This window comes from Lasiosphaeria miniovina (assembly GCF_030549165.1).
Source record: "Lasiosphaeria miniovina strain SMH2392-1A chromosome Unknown B0T26scaffold_5, whole genome shotgun sequence".
In the NCBI taxonomy this organism is placed as follows: Eukaryota; Fungi; Ascomycota; class Sordariomycetes; order Sordariales; family Lasiosphaeriaceae; genus Lasiosphaeria; species Lasiosphaeria miniovina.
Genome location: NW_026848224.1, coordinates 4101318 through 4120945, shown reverse-complemented (window position 1 = coordinate 4120945; position 19628 = coordinate 4101318). Strand labels below are relative to the sequence as shown.

The 19628-nt window shown below is 58.2% G+C and overlaps 5 protein-coding genes across 5 annotated transcripts; 3 read left to right on the top strand and 2 right to left on the bottom strand.

Moving 5' to 3' along the window:
* The first annotated feature begins 906 nt into the window (after window positions 1–906).
* Window positions 907–3507, top strand: B0T26DRAFT_833233 (P-loop containing nucleoside triphosphate hydrolase protein). Its single transcript, XM_060447493.1, has one exon. The coding sequence runs from the start codon at window positions 1329–1331 to the stop codon at window positions 3141–3143; it is 1815 nt and encodes a 604-aa protein (XP_060294949.1). The 5' UTR covers window positions 907–1328; the 3' UTR covers window positions 3144–3507.
* A 201-nt stretch (window positions 3508–3708) lies between these two features.
* On the top strand, window positions 3709–4074 carry B0T26DRAFT_367571 (uncharacterized protein). The gene has a single exon (XM_060434648.1). It carries the CDS (start codon window positions 3793–3795, stop codon window positions 4027–4029), a length of 237 nt encoding a protein of 78 aa, XP_060294948.1. The 5' UTR covers window positions 3709–3792; the 3' UTR covers window positions 4030–4074.
* A 45-nt stretch (window positions 4075–4119) lies between these two features.
* On the bottom strand, window positions 4120–5979 carry B0T26DRAFT_742216 (uncharacterized protein; the record flags this gene model as incomplete). Its single annotated transcript, XM_060444077.1, has 2 exons — window positions 4120–4587; window positions 4732–5979. The coding sequence occupies 2 exons, from the start codon at window positions 5977–5979 to the stop codon at window positions 4120–4122; spliced, it is 1716 nt and encodes a 571-aa protein (XP_060294947.1).
* A 3695-nt stretch (window positions 5980–9674) lies between these two features.
* Window positions 9675–11588, bottom strand: B0T26DRAFT_677934 (uncharacterized protein; the record flags this gene model as incomplete). Its single annotated transcript, XM_060440162.1, has 1 exon — window positions 9675–11588. One exon carries the CDS (start codon window positions 11586–11588, stop codon window positions 9675–9677), a length of 1914 nt encoding a protein of 637 aa, XP_060294946.1.
* Window positions 11589–18112: 6524 nt separating this feature from the next.
* On the top strand, window positions 18113–19358 carry B0T26DRAFT_753715 (Lactonase, 7-bladed beta-propeller-domain-containing protein; the record flags this gene model as incomplete). The annotated part of the gene is made up of 2 exons (XM_060445737.1): window positions 18113–18943; window positions 19005–19358. The coding sequence occupies 2 exons, from the start codon at window positions 18113–18115 to the stop codon at window positions 19356–19358; spliced, it is 1185 nt and encodes a 394-aa protein (XP_060294945.1).
* Window positions 19359–19628: the final 270 nt, after the last annotated feature.

Here is a 19628-nt window from a genome sequence, read left to right as displayed (position 1 = left end):
GTTCCACTGTTCATCAGGTTTCATATTTGGACATGGATGGCTGCTTTCGGCGTTATCGGGGAGACGGCTTATTCAGGAGTTGGGGGGTTTTTGTTAGGGTTCCAGCCGGGTGTGGTTGGACTGACTGTACTGTATATATTCTGCATTTGACAATTCTATGGTTACTGGGCTATGCACTTGCAAGATTGTCATGTTTGTGATGGTGTTTCTCTCGAAGTGCCCGTTTTCCAGTCTAGAACTAGTCTCCGTAGCTACAGCCCTAACGGCAGGCACGGCTAGCAATTATCTCGCGGACCTAAAGCCCCAATGATGCGGCCGCAGGGTGCATTGCGTCGCGGGAGCTCCCCATTGCATCATTCCCTGACTCTCCCCACAAAACAGCCACCTAACCCCTAAAGAAGCCTCCAAGCTCCCAACCTCGAAGCTTTTGTCCGCACGTCCTGCATCCTAGAACTTGCCCCCTATTAATTTACTCAAAAAATCAGAACTGTCGGGGGCAACCACGGCTGCCGTCTAGTACAACGACTCTGGCACGCGAACGGCGGACCGTTGGACACTGGAAGGCGACACCTGAGGGAGCTTGGCCTTGACCTTGACCCACAGTCTCCACCGCCGCCGAGCTCTTTCCACCGCCGAGCTCTTTCCACCGCCGAGCTTTTTCCACCGCCGAGCTCTTTTCTGCCCCGCATCAGCATCAGCATCGCCATTGCTTTGGTCCTCCGAAAGCCGGTGCTTCCGCGCGATTTGTGCCGCCACCAACGCCGTTGCGCCTGTAGTCACTGCCTCCTGCCTCTGGGAGGAAAGATGCCTCGCCCCCGACAGTCCCAATGTCGCCTTCACCCAGTCTTGTGATGGCCTCGGGCTTGCACCGCGCCCGCCGCGCCTGTCTGTTCGGCGCGCGAGCAGCCTCGACCTCGACCTCGACCTCGACCTCGACCTCGACCTCGACCTCCATCTCGACCTCGAGCGCGACCAAGCTCCAGCTCCCGCTCCCACTCCCGCTTCAGCTTCAGCTCCAGCTCCAGCTCCAGCTCCCGCTCCAGCTCCAGCTCCCGCTCCCGCTCCAGCTGCGCCAACCACACTCGTCTCGCCCGCCTCGCCTCTTTACGTTACCCACCCTCCTCCCCTCGTCCCGACGCGCCCTCTTCTCGACCACACCCCCCCGTCCAAATGATCCGACGCCCCCTATAACCCCGACACCCACAAAACCCGGCAGCCATGTGCCCAAGACGCCCGCCGATGCCAGGGCAGGCCGGGCGGCCCCCGTCGACCCGCTCGCGGCCTTCGACAAGAGCGCGCAGGAGCAGCGCAAGGCCGACTGGGCCATAATGAAGGAGATGTCGCGCTACCTGTGGCCCAGGGACAGCTGGGGCGACAAGATGCGCGTCATGCTGTCGGTCGGGCTGCTGGTCGGCGCCAAGGTGCTCAACGTCCAGGTGCCCTTCTACTTCCGCGACATCATCGACTCGCTCAACATCGACTTTGCTACCACGGGCGGCAGCGTCGCCACGGCCGGCGGCGCCATGATCCTCGCCTACGGCGCCACCCGCATCGGATCCGTGCTCTCCCAGGAGCTGCGCAACGCCGTCTTCTCGTCCGTCGCCCAAAAGGCCATCCGCCGCGTGGCCAAGAACACGTTCGGCCACCTGCTCGACCTCGACCTCAGCTTCCACCTCTCCAAGCAGACGGGCGGCCTGACGCGCGCCATCGACCGCGGCACCAAGGGCATCAGCTTCTTGTTGACCAGCATGGTCTTCCACATCGTGCCCACCGCCCTCGAGATCACCATGGTCTGCGGCATCCTGACCTACAACTTCGGCTGGGAGTTCGCCGCCATCACCGCCGTCACCATGGCCGCCTACACGGCCTTCACCATCTGGACCACGGCCTGGCGCACGAGGTTCCGCCGCCAGGCCAACGCCGCCGACAACCGCGCCTCCACCGTCGCCGTCGACTCGCTCATCAACTACGAGGCCGTCAAGTATTTCAACAACGAGCGCTACGAGATCGGCCGCTACGACAAGGCGCTGCAGCAGTACGAGAAGAGCTCCATCAAGGTGGCCACGTCGCTGGCCTTTCTCAACAGCGGGCAGAACATGATCTTCTCGTCGGCCCTGACCCTCATGATGTGGCTCGGCGCCAAGGGCATCATCGACGGCTCGCTGTCGGTGGGCGACCTGGTGCTCATCAACCAGCTCGTCTTCCAGCTGTCGGTGCCGCTCAACTTCCTGGGGTCCGTGTATCGCGAGCTGCGCCAGTCGCTGCTCGACATGGAGACGCTGTTTAACCTGCAAAAGGTCAATGTGTCCGTCGCCGAGAAGCCCGGCGCCCAGCCGCTGCGGCTGACCAAGGGCGGCGAGATCCGCTTCGAGGACGTCACCTTTGGCTACTACGAGGGCCGCCCCATCCTGCGCAACCTCAGCGTCACCATCCCGGCCGGCAAGAAGGTGGCCGTGGTCGGGCCCAGCGGCTGCGGCAAGTCGACGCTGCTGCGCCTGCTGTTCCGGTCGTACGACGTGCAGTCGGGGCGCATCTCCGTCGACGGCCAGGACCTGCGCGACGTGACGCTCGACTCGCTGCGGCGCGCCATCGGCGTGGTGCCGCAGGACACGCCGCTGTTCAACGAGACGGTCGAGCACAACATCCGGTACGGCAACCTGGACGCGCCGCGCGCCGCGGTCGTGGCGGCCGCGCGCCGCGCCCACATCCACGAGAGCATCGAGAGCTGGCCGCACGGCTACGACACCAAGGTCGGCGAGCGCGGCCTGATGATCTCGGGCGGCGAGAAGCAGCGGCTCGCGGTGTCGCGCCTCATCCTCAAGGACCCGCCGCTGCTCTTCTTCGACGAGGCCACGTCGGCCCTCGACACGCACACGGAGCAGGCCCTCATGGCCAACATCAACGAGATCCTGCGCGACAAGGCCCGCACCAGCGTGTTCGTCGCGCACCGCCTGCGCACCATCTACGACGCCGACCTGATTATCGTCCTGCGCGCGGGCGCCGTCGTCGAGCAGGGCACCCACCGCGAGCTCATGGACCGCGCCGGCCTCTACGCCGAGCTGTGGACCGCCCAGGAGATGCTTATGGACGAGAACGGCGAGGTCGTTGACGCCGCGGCTAGGGATGGAGCCGAGAAGAGTTGAGAGAGCTGCAGGGCTGCATGTCTGTGCACGGCACAAGACGGCTTTGCCGGTACTGGGCATATTCGCGGGATATTTGCTGGGAAATCAGGCTCGAGCAAGGGATATAGATGCGGGATTAGAACAGACGCTGCCGAAGTGAGCTCCTGGCCGATTGCCATATCGTGTAAATCAGAAACGAGAAATTAAATTACATGTCCGGCGTGAAAGGCTGGATAGTGCAGCGTAACAGGCTGCAAGGCGTCGCTGGGCGCGTGTTGGGTTTGACTGTCTAATTTGTTTCGGTGGAGCTGCTTGATTACAACTTTCAAGGCCGGTGGGTGAATTGCTAGCTAGATGAGGTATACAAATACTTGCTTTCTACCATGCCTCCTCTCGCCCTCTATCGCCTCGGGTCCCTACAGACTGTTTGTACCACTTTCTCCAAGTTCCGGGTTGGACCGGACAATGAAGGGAATAAGCACCGTTTTCGTGAACCACGGTGAGAATCAAGGTTCGTTTGAAGCAAAGCCTTGTGTCTCGGTTTTCAGTTTCCCAATCTGGCTTTCGTTTGCCAACTTAATTAGCTCACGAGATCTGTTGATCTAGTAGACCAAGGTGTTCCGTTCTACCCTGGAGCTAATTTCACCATTTACTTTGGAAATAAAAGGTAATGCTCAGCCAGCAGGGTTTGTTTCTGCTCATTACGTGCTTGCAGTTCTGTTCTAACCTTTGCGTTGACGTTTGTATTATTATGATAGGATTGCCCCTTTCCCACCTGTTTCCCTTTCCACCTGTTTCCCTTTCCACCTGTTTCCCTTTCCACCTGTTTCCCTTTCCACCTGTTTCCCTTTCCCCGCTTCTTACTCATCCATATCACTTTCAAGCGTTTGCTGTTTACACATATTAGCTAGTACACGATCGAGCGTCTGGCCTGACGTCATAGCATTGTTTCTTTGTCCGTCATCAAAACATCGCGGTACAAGTGGAAGGCACAAAATCACTCCGTGCCCTTCCCCGGGCCTGGTGTCGTCGGCTGCACGTTGGCATTCCTCTCTTCCCAGTACGCCAGCAACGGCCGCCTGTGAATCTTGTAGTCACGGCTGCGGATGGCGCGGAAGATGCCCGCGAGCCCGGGAACCGGCCACACGTCGGCCAGCTGGCGCACCCAGGCCGCCGACCGCCGCCCGCCTTGCCCCCGTCTGGCCATTAGCCCCGCCACGTCGACGTGCACTTTGTCGTAGATGCTCGGCAGCGTCGTCGCCTGGTACTTGGCCCGCAGCCCGTCGTACCACGCCCGGTCGTACAGCGCCCAGAACTCGTCCTCGCTGTAGTACGTGTGGGCATACAGCACTTTTCGCCCGCCCAGGCGGGTTAGTTTTGCCTCGAGCGCGCGGTTCTGCCGGACGAACGTCGCCAGGTCCCCCGACGCCGCGCCCCACACCCCGATGTTGAGCATGGGCTGCGGCTGCGGCTGTTCTGGGTCTCGCTGCTCTGCTTGAGGCGACGACGGCGAGAAAGAGCCACAGGACGAACAAGGCGAAGAAGACCCCGTCGAGCAAGAAGACGCAACAGCAGAAACCCCTGGAGACAAAGGGGGAGAACCCCCCACACAGCACGACGGATGGAACGTCGGCTGTGCCGCCGCGCGCAGCGGACACAGCCACAGCGGCCAGACGGCGAGCTCGGCGGCGGCGTAATCGACGAAATCAGCCGCGGCGGCGTACGGGAGCGCCACGTCCTGCACGACGCCGCGGAACGACATGGACGGGCCGCCCCCTTGCAGCGCGCGGAACAGCATGCGCGCGTGCATGAAGTCGTCGAGCAGCCAGCGCGCAGGCCCGCAGAAGGGCACGAACCAGAAGTACCGGAACCCCTGCGCCCCGGCCCAGAACCCGCCCCGGTCGTACCGGAACAGGTACTCGGCCAGCGGGATGTGGTCGGTTATCTCGGTGTCCGAGTCGTTGGTGGTCTGGTGCTCGGTGGCCTGGTGCTCGGTGGCCTGGTGCTCGGTGGTCTGGTGCTGGGTGGTCTGGTGCTCGGTGGCCTGGTGCTCGGTGGCCTGGCGCTTTTGATTTTGTTTTGGGGGCTGCTGCTTCTGCAGCTGTTGTTTCCGATGCTTTCGCGACCTGGACTCGGCGCGCAGGTAGAACCACGGGTCCCGGGGCCGGCTGAACGTCTGCGGGTTTTTGTTCGTTGGCATGTCGTCCGTCATTCGGCCGACCATGACAAGCCCGCGGTCGGGCGAGAAGAGGATGCCGTCGACGTAGTCGTTGGCCGGGTCCTCGGTGGCGGCCTTGACGGCAGCAATCGTGTCATCAACAGACGCGTAGCTGCGGTAGACGAGCCGGACGAAGCGGCGGGCGGGCACCAGGGCGAGCTCGAGCTTGGTGACGATGCCGAGGGTGCCGGCGGAGCCGCGGGCGCCGCGGAACAGGTCGGCGTTCTCGTCGGCGGACGCGCACACGACGTCGCCCGTGGCCAGCACGACCTCGACGGAGCGCACGGCCTCGTCAAAGTAGCCGTGCCGGAACGAGCTGCTCTCGCCCGCGCTGCCCGCGAACCCGCCGCCGGCCGTGATGCCGGGGAACTCCATCACCACCGGCGGCACCAGCCCGCGCGCCAGCGTCGCCTGCACCAGCTGGTCCATGGGCACGTTGGGCTCGACCACGGCCGTGCGCGTGGTTTGGTCGATGGACAGCACGTTGCCCAGCGCGCTGATGTCGACCGTCTGCGCGCCGTGCCCGGGCCGCGTGCTGTTGGTCGACCCGTGGAACACGCGGAACGGCTGCCGCTGCGCGAACAGCGCCCGCACCTCGCTCGCGATCCGGCTGACGGCGGCGTCGTGCTGGACGTTCATGTTGGTGGCGTCGTGCTGGACGTTCATGTCGGTGGCGTGGTGCTTAACGTTCATGTCGGTGTCGCGGGCCGGTGTGCTCATGTTGGGCTCGGGATTCGGCATGGCTGACAGCAGAATTGCGTGAGATTGGAGATGGGGATGTGACTCGGGGACTGATACGGAGAAGCTGACCAGATGCAGAAACGGGTCTAGCCTGTCGGGGCATGTCAGCACAGAGTAGCGCAAAGTTCGGAATCGGGTGCCCCAGGGCTGGGAGAAGCGGAAACCGGAGATTTTTGCCTGGAGAGACGTAGAAATATCAGGGTGCACCCAGAGGTGCGGAAATAATAAGCCTAGGCCGGCATGATCGGATGACGGCGTGCCCCTACCCCTGCCCCTGCCTACCCCTACCCCTACCCCTACCCCTGAACGCTGAACTAACAACGCTGAGCGCAAGGGGTTCTAATGCGTCTTAATGCGTCTTCCAGAGGCTGAGGCTGAGGCTGAGGCTGAAGCTGAGGCCGAGGCCGAGGGCCTGCTAATGCTGGGCCATCGCTCGAGGCACACCAGTGCTGGATTGCCACGCAGCGCGGAGTTTTGTTTCGTGTGTCCAGTGTTGGCTGCGCTGCCGCAAGGCACAGAGTGGCTGGTTCGACTTGCTGCCCAACCGGCCAATCAGTGCGCCCTTACCGCACTCGTTTGCACTCTCGTTGCCCGTTGCCCGCAGCCTCGCACCTAGAACCGTGCCACCAATCCTTCTGCCGAACCGAACTTGCTCTCGCCGTCTTCGACAAAATCTCCAACGCCACGTGCCTCACCCGCCTCACTCAATGCTACCGCAGCCATCTCGGGCTCAGGTTTCTTCGCGTGCCTTTTCACGAGGCATGTGTTCTCTGGCAGGGAATTCATCATGTTCATGAGTGGCCAGAAAGGAAGGCTTCGCAGAGACGCCGCTCCGAGGACCCTCCAGCCTCATCCTCGCCCACCTAATCGAAACTATCCGATCAATCATCAGAACATGTCGTCGCCGTCCTCATTCACGAGCCACCGAGCTTTCAAGGCTGTCCTGCTCCGACCAAATCATCCCCTCTACCACATCCTCCCGGGCCCCATCGCCCCGACTTCGCCTAGCAGTCTTCCAGTGATTGGTGAGCCCCGACAGCAAACCACTTGTGGAAGGGGATTTCAAACAGGAATAGGGGAGAGGGCGGGAAGGGCAAGGAGAATGGGGAACAAACCACCTGTGGAAGGAGATTTCAAACAGGAAAAGGGGAGAGGGCGGGAAGGGCCAGGAGAATGGAGAACAAAGCCAGACACACAAAAACAATCAGAAACCAAGGCGCCCGAAGAAGCGATGGCAAGCAGCTGGGGATATGGCCTTGATGCAGTCAATCAGACAATGGTCAGGACGACTGGAGGAGTTTGCACCCCCACAAGCCTGAGGAGTTCGCGGGCAACAAAGCCACAGCTAGGGCTTCCACCGGCAACTCCAGCCCCAGCGCCCGAGGTACCCACAACGAAACGAGAAACCAGCAATCCTGCGAGGATCATCGACGGCCCCAGCACGGAAGGCAACGGAGGATACCCCCCGAGAACACTCAAGACAAGTGTGTGGATTGCAGCTCCAGAAGCGAGGAGCAGGCACAAAGAGGGGGACGGGAATATTACGCGACAATCACTGAGAGGACGCTTCGAAACAAACGGTACACTGCTGTTGCGGTATCGTCCAGGGCCGTCCTGCAGTTCCGGTATCGTCCAGGGCCGTCCTGCCGTTCCGGTATCGTCCAGGGCCGTCCTGCCATCGCGGCACGTGTCTTGTCTTGACTATGCAATAACCCCTGTCATGCCAAGGCGTCTCTGGTTTGTCTCTGGACTCCGGACTAGGGCATTGCTTCGAAAAGCAACTTGAACACTGACCAGACCGGCCACCGAGCCACGGTCCAGATTTGGAAGCTTCTGGGTTGGCTCTTCAAGAGTGCGTTGTCTGCAGTATCGCTAACTTCTCTTTTTCGTTTCCAACTTCGTTTGCTAGGCTTCTGGGTATCGGCCGTCTATTTAATATCCGAAGATTCTTTCGGCCCACTCTCGAACCTCAATTCTTCTACGATTCCGGATATCAGCCGCCGTATCTCCTCCATTAGCGGCGCCAAGGACATGGAGACTATCAATCTTGGTATTCACGCAACAAAGATGCTACCCCTCGGGCTTCTTTCTTCGAAAGATTTCCCATTGAGGAATTTCGGATTCAATTATGCTAGGGGGGAACCGTGTCGATTTCTGTGAGAAGCCTTTTCTCACGGGAACGGCAGACGTTTTTGAAGCATATTCGCCGACCGGACGAGTTCTCTCGAGCGCTGTTTCGGTCCGGCTAGTCTAGAACGTCTTTAAGGTTGTCAACCAAACCCGGCTAAAGAAATTACATACCGAGCTACCGATTCAGCAGCAAAGAAAACAAAAAAAAACGCCAGACAAACACCTAGAGAACTCCCGTACGTGCTGAACAAATCCGACAAAGGGCGGTCCGGGAATTTCCCGAGGAGGCATTTCATTCGCGAATTATCCGAAGGCGTCGTGGAAGGTGAATTGGTGAGCGAGCTAGATACGAAAGCCGCACCCGAGGTCATCGGAACTGCCAGCAATGGCATCGGAGATCGGGAGCGGCAATCTCTGCCAGTCAGCGGGCCCATCCCGAAAGTGGGAAGACCAGTCGGCTTGCGGTTGACTGCACTCTGTATGTCACCGACTGCCCTCCCAGGGCCGACTCGCGGTTCATCCGCGATCTCTTTGGTGGCGGGGAGAGAAGGAGGAGAACGTAGGGGAAGCAGAAAAGCAGAGGGTAATTGCCCGCGACCTGGCAGAAGTGCCAGTGGCCTGCGGCATTGTTTTTTGGTTCCCGAGCTTTCGATGAATATGGGATTCATGGGCGAGTGGGCGAGTGGGCGAGTGGGCGAGTGGGCGAATGGGAGAAATAGGGAGAAATACGGTGCAAAACTTTGACACCCGCAGACGGGCGGCGTCCCGAGGGGGAGTTTAGCAAGGAATGTTCGATTATTGTGCTCTTGTACAAAATAGGGCGAGCGGTAGTAGAGGCTCGCAGGTGGAAGGTCGGTATCGAATGGGAGGAACACGGTGGAAAGCTTTGATACCCGTAGACGTGCGGCGTCCCGAGGGGGAGTTTAGTAAGGAATGTTCGATTATTGTGCTCTTGTCTAAACATAGGCTAGTCTTATAGGTGGAAGGTGGCGATTAGGTAGCTGAGATATCGAAGATACGAATAGGCACTTACGCGGCTAGGCAGGCTTAGATTCCTATGTAAAGAAAGTAGGTCTAAAAAGGTAAGAAAAATGGAAAAGAAACGTAGATTAAATTAGGTGTAACAAAGAACGACACGGACTTATGGATAGCACAGCAATGGTTTATCGTTATCAAAAGTGATGTTAATTAAACGAGGCTAGAAGGTAGGGGAAAAAGTACGGAAGGCCGTCCCCATGTAAACAAATCAGGAGGTCGAGCCAACCACCTTATTAGTATGATATGGACTGGTGAAAGAAGAAAAAAGAAAGAACCGAACTTCCAAAACCCCCTCTCGCGAGATAAAGCAGACCCCTTTCCGCCCCTGAGTCACGTGCCCCGTCTTAACCAGCAGGCAACGCGAGATCCTCACACAAACATATCTAACACGCCTCCACGCCCCCACGAGACACCCACCCTGACGACTAGTCATCAGATGCCACCTCGACAGTCAACTTGATACCGTCGCCACGTAGCAAGCGCCTCACTCTATCCCAGTCAGGCCAAGTCCCTGCAAACGACGGCGACAAGACCATGGCGACGGTTTTGAGATTAGCGCAGCGCCCGAACCGCTTTCCCTGACGCAGATTATTGAAAGCCCGCCGGTAAGCAGCCGCAAAGTCGCCCGGAGCCAGAAGATCGTCTACGTGCAGCACGCCCCAGTCCTCGCCCGCCGCGCCCACGTCGTGCCAGTCCTCCAGCAGCGTCAGGTGCTCCAGCGCGGGCGGGAGCAGGTCGCTGAACATCCGCGGCGGCTCGTCGTCGTAGTCGTCGTCGTCGGTGGCTGCAGGCGGCGCGATGCCGAACCGCGAGGACGTGGCCGTCGCCGTGCCGAACAGCGCGGACGTGGTGATGCGCAGGCGGCGCAGGCACTCCTGCTCCGACACGTCGACGGGGCCGACGCCGCTCGCCTCGAGGTGCAGCGTCGTCAGCGGCGGCAGCGGCTGGGAGGTGTACAGCGTCTGCCACAGGGCCGTCGACAACACACGCTTCGGCTCTCCATGCTCGACCTTGAATTCCGGGCCGTCGAAGCGGGGGGCTGGCGGCTCCCAGCCGGCCTTCTGGAGCTCGCCGGCAGCTGCCACCAGGACACGGTCGAGCAGGTCGAAGATGCTGTCGTCGATGGGGTGGTCGGGGACGATGACGGCTGGGCCTGCGCGGCGGGCGGGGGAACGGGGCTTGAGGATCTTGACCACGCGCTGGCCGTCGTACACGCGCTCCTGCAACTGCTCTGCGGGGATGCGCAGGTAGCCTCCGAGCACGGGGTGGTCCGAGGCGGGCGAGGGGCGGTTGCGGTACCGCAGCATGGAGTAGGCGTGTGAAAGGCTCACACGGCCATGCGTCACCACCGTCATGACGGTGGCCGGCAGGCTCTCCCACTCGTGTCGCACCGACTCGGCCGTGTTGGGCCCGTCCAGGTCGCAGAACAGCTCGAGCGTGCCAAGGCGCCCGCAGCTCTCCAGCGTCTCGCCCATACCCAGAAGTAGGCCTTGGCCCTCGATAGAGTAACGGAGGATGACGTCGTCATCGATTCCCTGCCCCGCGCCGCTGCCGAGAAGCAGTCGAGGCACGTCTGCCACCCTCAGATTCGCCTCAGGTGCCAGCACGACCAGCTTCTCGAGCCGCTCCAGCACGCCAATGAACAAGTGCCAGTGCTCGCCGGTTTGGCCAGTGCACATGACCGTGTTGACTGCCGAGTAGTCTGTGCCGAAGCCCACCGCGCTCTCGACGACGGGCTCGAGGCTCAAGACGCGCACGTTCCGGCACCGCGTCAGCAGGGCAGCCAGCACTCTGGACCCGAGAGGCACGCCCGGACCGCCGCCGCTCTCGGCGCAATCCCCAAGCAGGAATGTTGCTTCCGGCGCTCGACCAAGACCAGTCACGCGCAGAACGTCCTGAAGCTCGCCCGAGTCGCCCAACCCCAGATCCCTGCCCTCGAGCAGAGCAAAGTTCAGCCGAGACGGCAGCCACTCGAGCGTGGCGACGTATCCGGCCAGGACGGCACCCCTGGCCAGTGGTGCCAGCAGCAGCGCGCGCAGGAACCCGATCGCGCGCTCGGCACCCGCGCGTCCGTCGTCGCGCACGCTGTTGTAGAAGTTGGGCAGCCGGTACAGCTGCCGCGTGGCGGCCTCGCTCGTAGCCTTGCACAGCTGCGCCAGAGCGCACAGGGCCGTCGACGCCAGCGCATTCTGTGCCAGCTGCTCGCCGCGCGACAGCCCCTCGCCCGTCGTCATCTCGAGTGCGAGCGAGCCCACGATGCCCGAGACGATTGCCGCCTCGGCGAACGCGGCGTCTGCGCGGGAAACGAGCTGGCTGGCTGTGCGAGACTGCGAAGGCATTGTGATGTGGTGATCTGACATTATTGTCAGTATTTGAGTTTGGTAGAGAGACAAGCGGAGTATTGAGAGCGTGGAGAGAGGCTTAACTTGTAGACTGGTCGCGGTGGTTATGTGTGATTGTATGATCGGATATCGAAGCCGCTTCTCGCCAAGGGAGGAGTGACTGAAGCGTGGCCGTGAGGAAATTATTCGCGGATGAGTGCCGGAAGGTATGAGATGCGAGACAGACGAGACTGGTTGACTGGTCGAGTATGTGGACGACTTGCCAAGCAAGGAAGAGGCGACTGGAGCCCAGTAGCAGGAGGATTGACTGATGCTCCGATGTGTGAGGGAGGCGACAGTCGAGGATGACTGATTGATCGAAGATATAGACCACCTATCAAGCAAGCATGGAGTGATTGGTATCTTTCTGCAAGAGCAAGCAAGAAACGACTGGCGGCCGTCGGTGGAGGAAGGACTGACGGCCGTTGGTAGAAGAAGGATTGTATGCTTGGATGTAGAGTGCTGAGGAAGAACCAGGTGCTTGAATGCTGTTGGAATAGCGATACTGGTGACCGCACACTAGCAGGGAGGAAGCAGAGATCGCGCGAGTACGCACGTGCAAGTAGGCACGTGCGGCGCGCGGACCTCACACACACACACACACAAAAACCCCGGTCGCACGCAGAACCTACCTTAGTTCCGCAGAGAGGGAGGGAGGGGAGACACAAGATTACCCCCGGTAGATCTACCAACCCTTCGACCTGTAGGATCCCTACGTAGTTTGAGTACCACGAACAAATGCAGAAAGCAGAGAAATGACTGGATGCTTGCTAGAACTAGATGTGCGAAACGATCAATCTGTGCAAGCCCGAAAAAGTGGAAGAAGAAGAAGGAGGGAGAGGGGGTAGGAGGAGGAGAATATATAGCCACCGGGGAGGAAAAGTGGGTCCCCCAAAAATCGAGAAATGCTCCTTCAACGAGCCCCGATGCTGCTGCTCCCTCAAGCTACTCCACTTCCGGGAGCTGTTCATATTGTTATCTGAAGGTCGTAATCAGCAAACACAGCTCCGCGTGACCAAAAGATCGAGGGAGAGGAAAAAAACTGGGGCCAGTGGAGGATATGCCGCGTTTTCACGCGGACTCCCTACCGAGTTCCTACATCGGTGAAGAGTTACGGTCCCGAGCCTGGTGCTTGACATTGGACGAAGAAAAGGGAGAACAAGGGCGGGGAAACAGTCTGCTGGGGGCTCCTACGTATGCCGTCTTCGGGACCGGTGTGAAGATGTGCTTCGCATTCTCGCAGACTTCTTCACCAAGTTCCCACCTCGGTGTGAAGCTACGGCCTCGAACTTGGTGCTTGACATTGGACGAAGATAAGTAAGAAGAAAAGGTCGAAATGTGTTCTGCTGGGGGCTCCCGCGTATACTCGTCTCTGAAGTCGGCAAGGTGTTCGCGCAGGCTGCTCTCAACGGCCGCCTCTGAGGACCACAGTTAAGACGCCCGCGGCTTAGAAGCTTACGGTTCACAAGAACCCAGCTCTCGAGGAGCCTCTGGGCATCAGTCATAGATGTGCGAGAAGACGTAGGCTCAGAGGAAGAGCAGGATATGTTTTACATCTACAGCGATGAGTCTGTGCGAGAGCGTTAGCGCCGCCGCCGGCCTGGTCCTGCGCGAGACGTTTCGGAACTACTGGCCAGGCTAGACCACCTTCCCTGTATGGTCCGCAGCTGGCATTGTTCTAGGATAGTTGTCCTGCCCCCGATGAGCTTTGGGGCACCGCTTTGCTCTCCGGAACCATGAGCTCCTCCAGCCTTGTCATGCTCGTCACGGCACGGCACGGCACCGTGGGCGTTGCGAGAAGGCCCCGGGGTGCGTGGCTGTGCTGTAACCTAGTGGAAATCCCACGACAGCAGATTGCAATTGTAGCATCCTTTGGGTGGCGTGGTGTAGCAGAATTAGGTGTTGAGCCCCGCCGTCACAGTTTTACAATGGAATGCTCTTGAAATTTGCTATGTTACGGCCGAAGACTCGAGAAAGCGTGATTCAGCGCGAGACTGACCTGTGCGCTCTGCCTGTGGCAGGTTGACCAGCTTTGCGGGGTGCCATATGGTCCCCGCCCCCCGGGTTGCCAGGTATTGGCATGTATTATTATGTCTGCCAATGCAATGGTACTGCGTAACGAGACAGTTTCGCTGCCAGCAGTATTTGCAGCTGCGCTTGACAAGCCTGCCCCGCCGGTCCCGAAGAACTGGCTCTCCCTGCGAGCCTCAGCTGCAGTGATCTCTGCTAATCTGACCGTGAAATAGCGAGGCTCGAGCATCGAAGGAGTCCTCCACAGTAGCTGCATCCCGGCCTCACGGCGCTCATCTGATTGACAGTACCTGTGGACTCACCGTACACCGGCCAGAAGCTATGTAGACAGTAGTCCCCTCACAGTGTGAGAGATAAGCGGCAGGATGAAGCTGATGCAGGTGCCCGTCTGATGTGCTGAAATGCAGGAGCACAACGACTCACGTTTGCTTCCCCGGGGGCTCATCCCTTCGCTTGGGGTCCCCGACCAGAGACGTGTTGGATTGGCTATTGTCAGATGGACAAGGGTTGCATGTGGAATAGAGCTCATCCCAGCTGAGCTCTGGTGTGGTCACCCGAGGTGAAAAGAGGCTCAGGGGAGCTGAAATGACGTGGCCAGTTCAGCTGGTGTGGCTACTTTTGCCACCACCATTGCCACCATTTACAACTATAATAGAGGCCCTCTGGCAGGACCAAAAAGAGAAGGAGGAGAGATGAAGGAAGAAAGTTGAAGTGCTGAATCAAACAAGACGCTATCAGGAGCATGACGTCATGTACGAAGTGGAGGCAGAAGAGCGAGAGAAGGGATGGTGGAAGTTGTGAATGAGGTGGAGACGAGAGAGCTTGTCCCTCTGCTCGCGAGCAGCTTCTCGTGTTCTAGGGGATGAATGACACGGAAAAGGAAATAAAGAACTCCCGAGCCACTCGTTACACCTTATGCGCAAACAAGTTACTCGCCGCCTAAATTATAAGGCTGTAGCTCGAATAATTAGAAGTTGGAGAAGGAGCTTGATTGACTTAGATCTCTAAGAAGATTCTAAAGCTTATTCCGTGGATTTAATCAATAATCGGTTTAGTTTTTTAAAGTTCTAAGCCTCTCTTTCTACTAGCTAAAAGCTTAACGGTACCGAGTAATAAAATCTAAGCGGGACCGTCGGAGAAAAGACTAAACCTATCCCTTAAACCCTCGGTAAGATAGTGCAAGTGAAGGCAGGTACGCCTGTTCAAGGTGGTCACGATGAAGGTAATGAATAGAGTGAGCAATGACTGGTATTGGTGTGGGATGTAAGTGAAGGCAGGTACGCCGGATCAAGGTGGTCACAATGAAGGTACTGAAGAGAGTGAGCAATGACTAGTATTAGTAAGAGACTTCAACCTAGCCCTCGCAAAGGAAGGGGCGAGGGCCATGTCACGGTAGGTGCCAAGACAGGAGCTGGAAAGCACGTGCCCACAGACTGCAGCAACTTGGGACGTGGTCTGTGCGTGGCCCTGACACGTGACCCACAACCCACCTTATTACCTCACACCCTGCATAAGTATTGTAACTTTCTTTCCTTTTTCTTTCCTTGGCTTTAGATTCTACGAATACAGCGACCATATTGTAGCCCTGCCTCAATTAGTTGACTGTGCGGTGACAGGCTACTGCTTATATACATGATAGAGTGTAGGGCGGGCCATGACAAAGGAGTGAGGTCTTGGCCCGCTCGGTACGCGTGTGAGTTGGTCGTGTGTGTGGGTAGGGGTTTTTTCCTTACAAGAGGGTGAGGCGATGAAGGTCTGGTTACGTATAGCTTGACATCGCCACATTCGGCCACAAGATGGCGTTGAGGATATCGTAGCACTAAACTTTAGCTCGTTACAAATACTCTAGGAGCCTTCTTGGGTATTCGTGTGCGATCTAGGGCTCCGCCCGGCTCCTAGCCTCAGGCGGCTCAGCCTCGGTCGGATCTTCGGTTCACCACGGCAGCTATTGCGACAGTAAGTAGCGGATAGCTCAATGAACTTAATTAAAGCTTTTACTTAATAATACATTGCTATTAAGATAAGATCTTTAAAGCAAGGTAGAAGAGACTAGAAGATTTGGGTTTCCGGGTGTTAAGTCTCATAAGGAAATCTCGACGACAGATAACGATGAAGACGTTGGCATTTTTCTTTTCTTTTTTTAAAGAGGGTGTCAGTTCGGACCGTCAAAAACGTCCGCCCAGACCGTAGTCCATACAAGAAGTACATTGAATTTTCGCCAAGCCACTAGCCCAGCCAAAACCTAGTTTTACCCGCAAAAAAAGAATACATTGATGGCTGGCCCGCTTGACTTGAGATTGTAGGTACAACGCAGGCTCAACTGCGCCCGGCGCCCGGGCCATTTTTACCTAAAATTGAGGTCATCGCCAAATCCACCGCCTGCGTCCTGCGCCTGGGTCACATGGGCCAATTTTTACCTGCAACAGAGGCCATCGCCAAATCCACCAAACCTTCCACCTTCAACCACAACACCGTCAATTGAGCCACAACAACAACCTAGCGATTTTATCGCTGCGCAAGCAGGTGCGCCGCTTCATTCATCAATCTACAGTACTAACTAGCGGAATTCGACCGTGTTGAACGTCTTTGTGGTAGACCCCGAGGCTCTGATGCGCTCGCCCCGGACTAGATAGTCAGCCCAGTATTAGTTTTTTTTTTTTTTTTTTTTTTTAAAAAAAAAAAAAATCTCTCCTACGTTCATTCTTAAATGTCCATCTCGGGCATTAAAGACCTTTTTGGCCTCAACGTAGCAGCTAGGGTCTAGAGCCCTACGCAGTCCTCTTCACATTTCTTGAGATAATCCACGGCCTCGATCCCCCGATGCCAAGGAGCTGACACGGCGCGAGTGATCCGGAGAGCAGGAATTCTAGCTGGAGAAACCACGGGCATTACGCCTTTGGCCCATATATGCGAGATTCATCATCATATACATGACCGCGCCTGGCTCCCTGCCAAGTATTACGTCTAGTTACCCACCAGCACTTGATGCCACGGTCGGGCGTCTGGTCGCACTCTCACTTTCTCTGAGGGCGACTGATGGGAGCATTGGGAGAAAATCCCGATTTCCAACCGGCAGCCGTGTGAAGGGATTGCTGGGCTTTTCTCATTTAGTATTTTTTATTCTTATTTTTTTGAATGATAACCCAGGACGACAATCTCGGGTCCCGGATTGACGCATTGGAAATTGGATCTCGAAGCTGCAAGCAAGCAAGCCAGCCAAAGATGACGCCATACTCGGGAGCAGTCGCTGGATATCCAAGATACAAGACCTCGAAAATTATTCTCGCTATTGGTGGTCGCTGACCTCACTCATTGGAGAGAGGAAAGCTCGTCAGATTTTAATCACGATTGGCTCTGGACTTGCCGCGACAAACGCACTCTCTTGACAGACTCAAAATTTACCTGGTTATTATCTCGTTTTCACATGGGCTTGCCCTGAGAGGACTTCGGATCTCTGCGGACTGCAGCAGGATTGACGTGACTTCCCTACCGTTAATTAGCGGGCAGTACCTGCATCATCTGCGCTCCCCGGCACCGCGTGGATAGTAGCACGCAATCGACCCCGCGTGGGTAGTAGCACGCAGTCGACCCCGCGCGTCTCGTTGCCCCGGTTGGCACTCGCTTAGGCCCCTGGCAGACAGGCATGTCGTTCCCAGAGACTAAGCTAGCAACGGTGCAGCGGCAGCGGGGCTGGGTAGTGGTGGATTTAGTCTGACGGCCGTTGAGTGGCGCCTGGTGGGCCGCTCCCGGTCAGACTGCCTGCTGGGCCGGAATAGCCGGCGCGGTTCACCATGGCCCGACAAGCTGACGTGCTAGCCGCAATGTCTGACCAAATTGCGGAACCACGCCTCGACCGTCCCCGCGGGACCCCAGTGGCGCGGTCCGTACTGCCATACGAGATTTTGCTGGATACAATTTACCCCTGAATGCCCTATTTCTGGCTCCCCCACTGCGGCCAGCCCTTTTTTTGTTTTTGTGCAGTTTCTTTGTTTTTGCGCAGTTTTCAGACACGACAGGCAAGTGAGGGGAAGATGATCTCGCTGCATCCGACTCCGCAATATTTGAGGTCCATGGCTACAGCATGCGGTCATGTGTGGATACCGACGGCGGAAGCTAGGCAGCATGGAACCGCCTCGTCCAGGTACGAATCCGGAAGGCTGGGGGATCGGGGGTGGCAGGCCACGGGGTCGACGGCTAAATGGGACGCAGGAGCGGTTTAAGTCTCCCCATTAGGCGGGGAGGGTGCACTTTACGGGTACCGAAATTGAAATTGCGACTCTGGCCGTCTTGGCGGGAAAAGCCAAGCTATACATCAGCATTAATACACATAGGTACAGGCCCCAGCTGTCGTGTCGTGGTGTTTGGCCCATCTGTGCCCGGCTGCCCGTCCTTGCCTTTCGTCTCCAGTCGAGCTCCCGTCGACTCCCAAGCGCGCACAGTTCAAATCCAACATGGTGGGAATCATGACGCCCAAGGGGCTCCTGTCGCTCTTGCTGGCAGCTCCGGCCTCGGCCGAGATCCTGTTCGCCACCTCGTATAACGACCATGCGCTCTACACGCTGAGCCTGAACGCGTCGTCGCTTGCCGTCGTGGCCAAGTCGTATGACTGCGGGTCTGAGCCGACGTGGCTGACCCTCGACTACGCAAAGTCGGTCCTCTACTGCCTGAACGAGGGCTGGGGCGGCGCCGCCTCCATCACGTCGTACAAGACGACTGGCGGCGCCCTGTCCAAGCTGGATGTCCTGCCGGTCCTCAAGAGCCCCGTGGCCTCGACCCTGTTTGGGCCCAACAAGACGGGGCTGGCTGTTGCCTACTACGACACTTCGTCCTTCATCACCTTCTCCGTCGCCGATCCGTCAAAACTGGCTCTGCAGCAGCAAGAGACGTACAAACTCGCCTCGCCCGGCCCCGTTCCCGACCGCCAGGACGTCCCCCACATCCACGATGCCATTCTCGACCCGACAGGCAAATATCTCGTGGCCACAGACCTCGGTGCCGACTTGCTCCGCATCTACAAGATTAGCAATTGCGCCAAGAACGTCACCGAGCTGACGCCAGTCAAGGCGGTTCCCGGGTCTGGCCCGAGACACGGCGCCTTTGCGACGGCTGGCAAGAGCACGTATTTCTACAATGTCAATGAGCTGTCCAACACCATCACCGGCTACAGCGTGTCGTACGACAACAAGTCGGGCCCTGCCTTCACCCGCCTCTTCGACTTCAGCACGCACGGCCCGGGCGGCACGGTCCCCGCCGGCACCAAGGCCGCCGAGCTGGTCGTCTCTGTGGGTTTATCTTCACCCCTACGTCCCTGACACGTTCAGCAGTCTAATCTTTTCCGCACAGCCCGACCAGAAGTTCGTCATCCTGTCGTCGCGCGGCGAGAGCAGCCTGACGATCCCCAACTTCGACGCGGGCAACTCGACGGCGCTGCCGTCGGACCCGCTGGTGTCGTTCGCCATCGACGGCGCGACGGGCGCGCTCAAGCTGGCGCAGGTGGCGCCGGCCGGCGGCGTCAACCCGCGCGGCTTCTCGCTCAACAAGGCCGGCACGCTCGTCGCCTCGGCCCTGCAGGACGACAACCGCGTCGTCGTCATCGCCCGCGACCCCGCCACAGGCCTGCTGGGCAACATTGTCGCGCACGCTGTCGTGGGTGTCGGTGCTGGCAACGGGCCCAACTACGCTCTGTTTAATGAGTAGGTGCGGGTGGGGAGTTGGAAAGTGCTGGGCGGCTCAAAAGCGGTCAGGTGTAAATGAAAGTAAAATGCAGGGTGATGTAAAATGCAGGGCGATGTAAAATGCAGGGCGATGTAAAATGCAGGGTGATGTAAAATGCAGGGTGATAATGGAAAAGAGAATCTTGATTGCCTCCAACGGGTGAATGGTAAGCTGAATGCCGAAAGGGAAATCTCATAATAATCTCACCAAAAGGCTATTAAAGTGAAAAGTAGCTCGGCAACCTTGAAATAC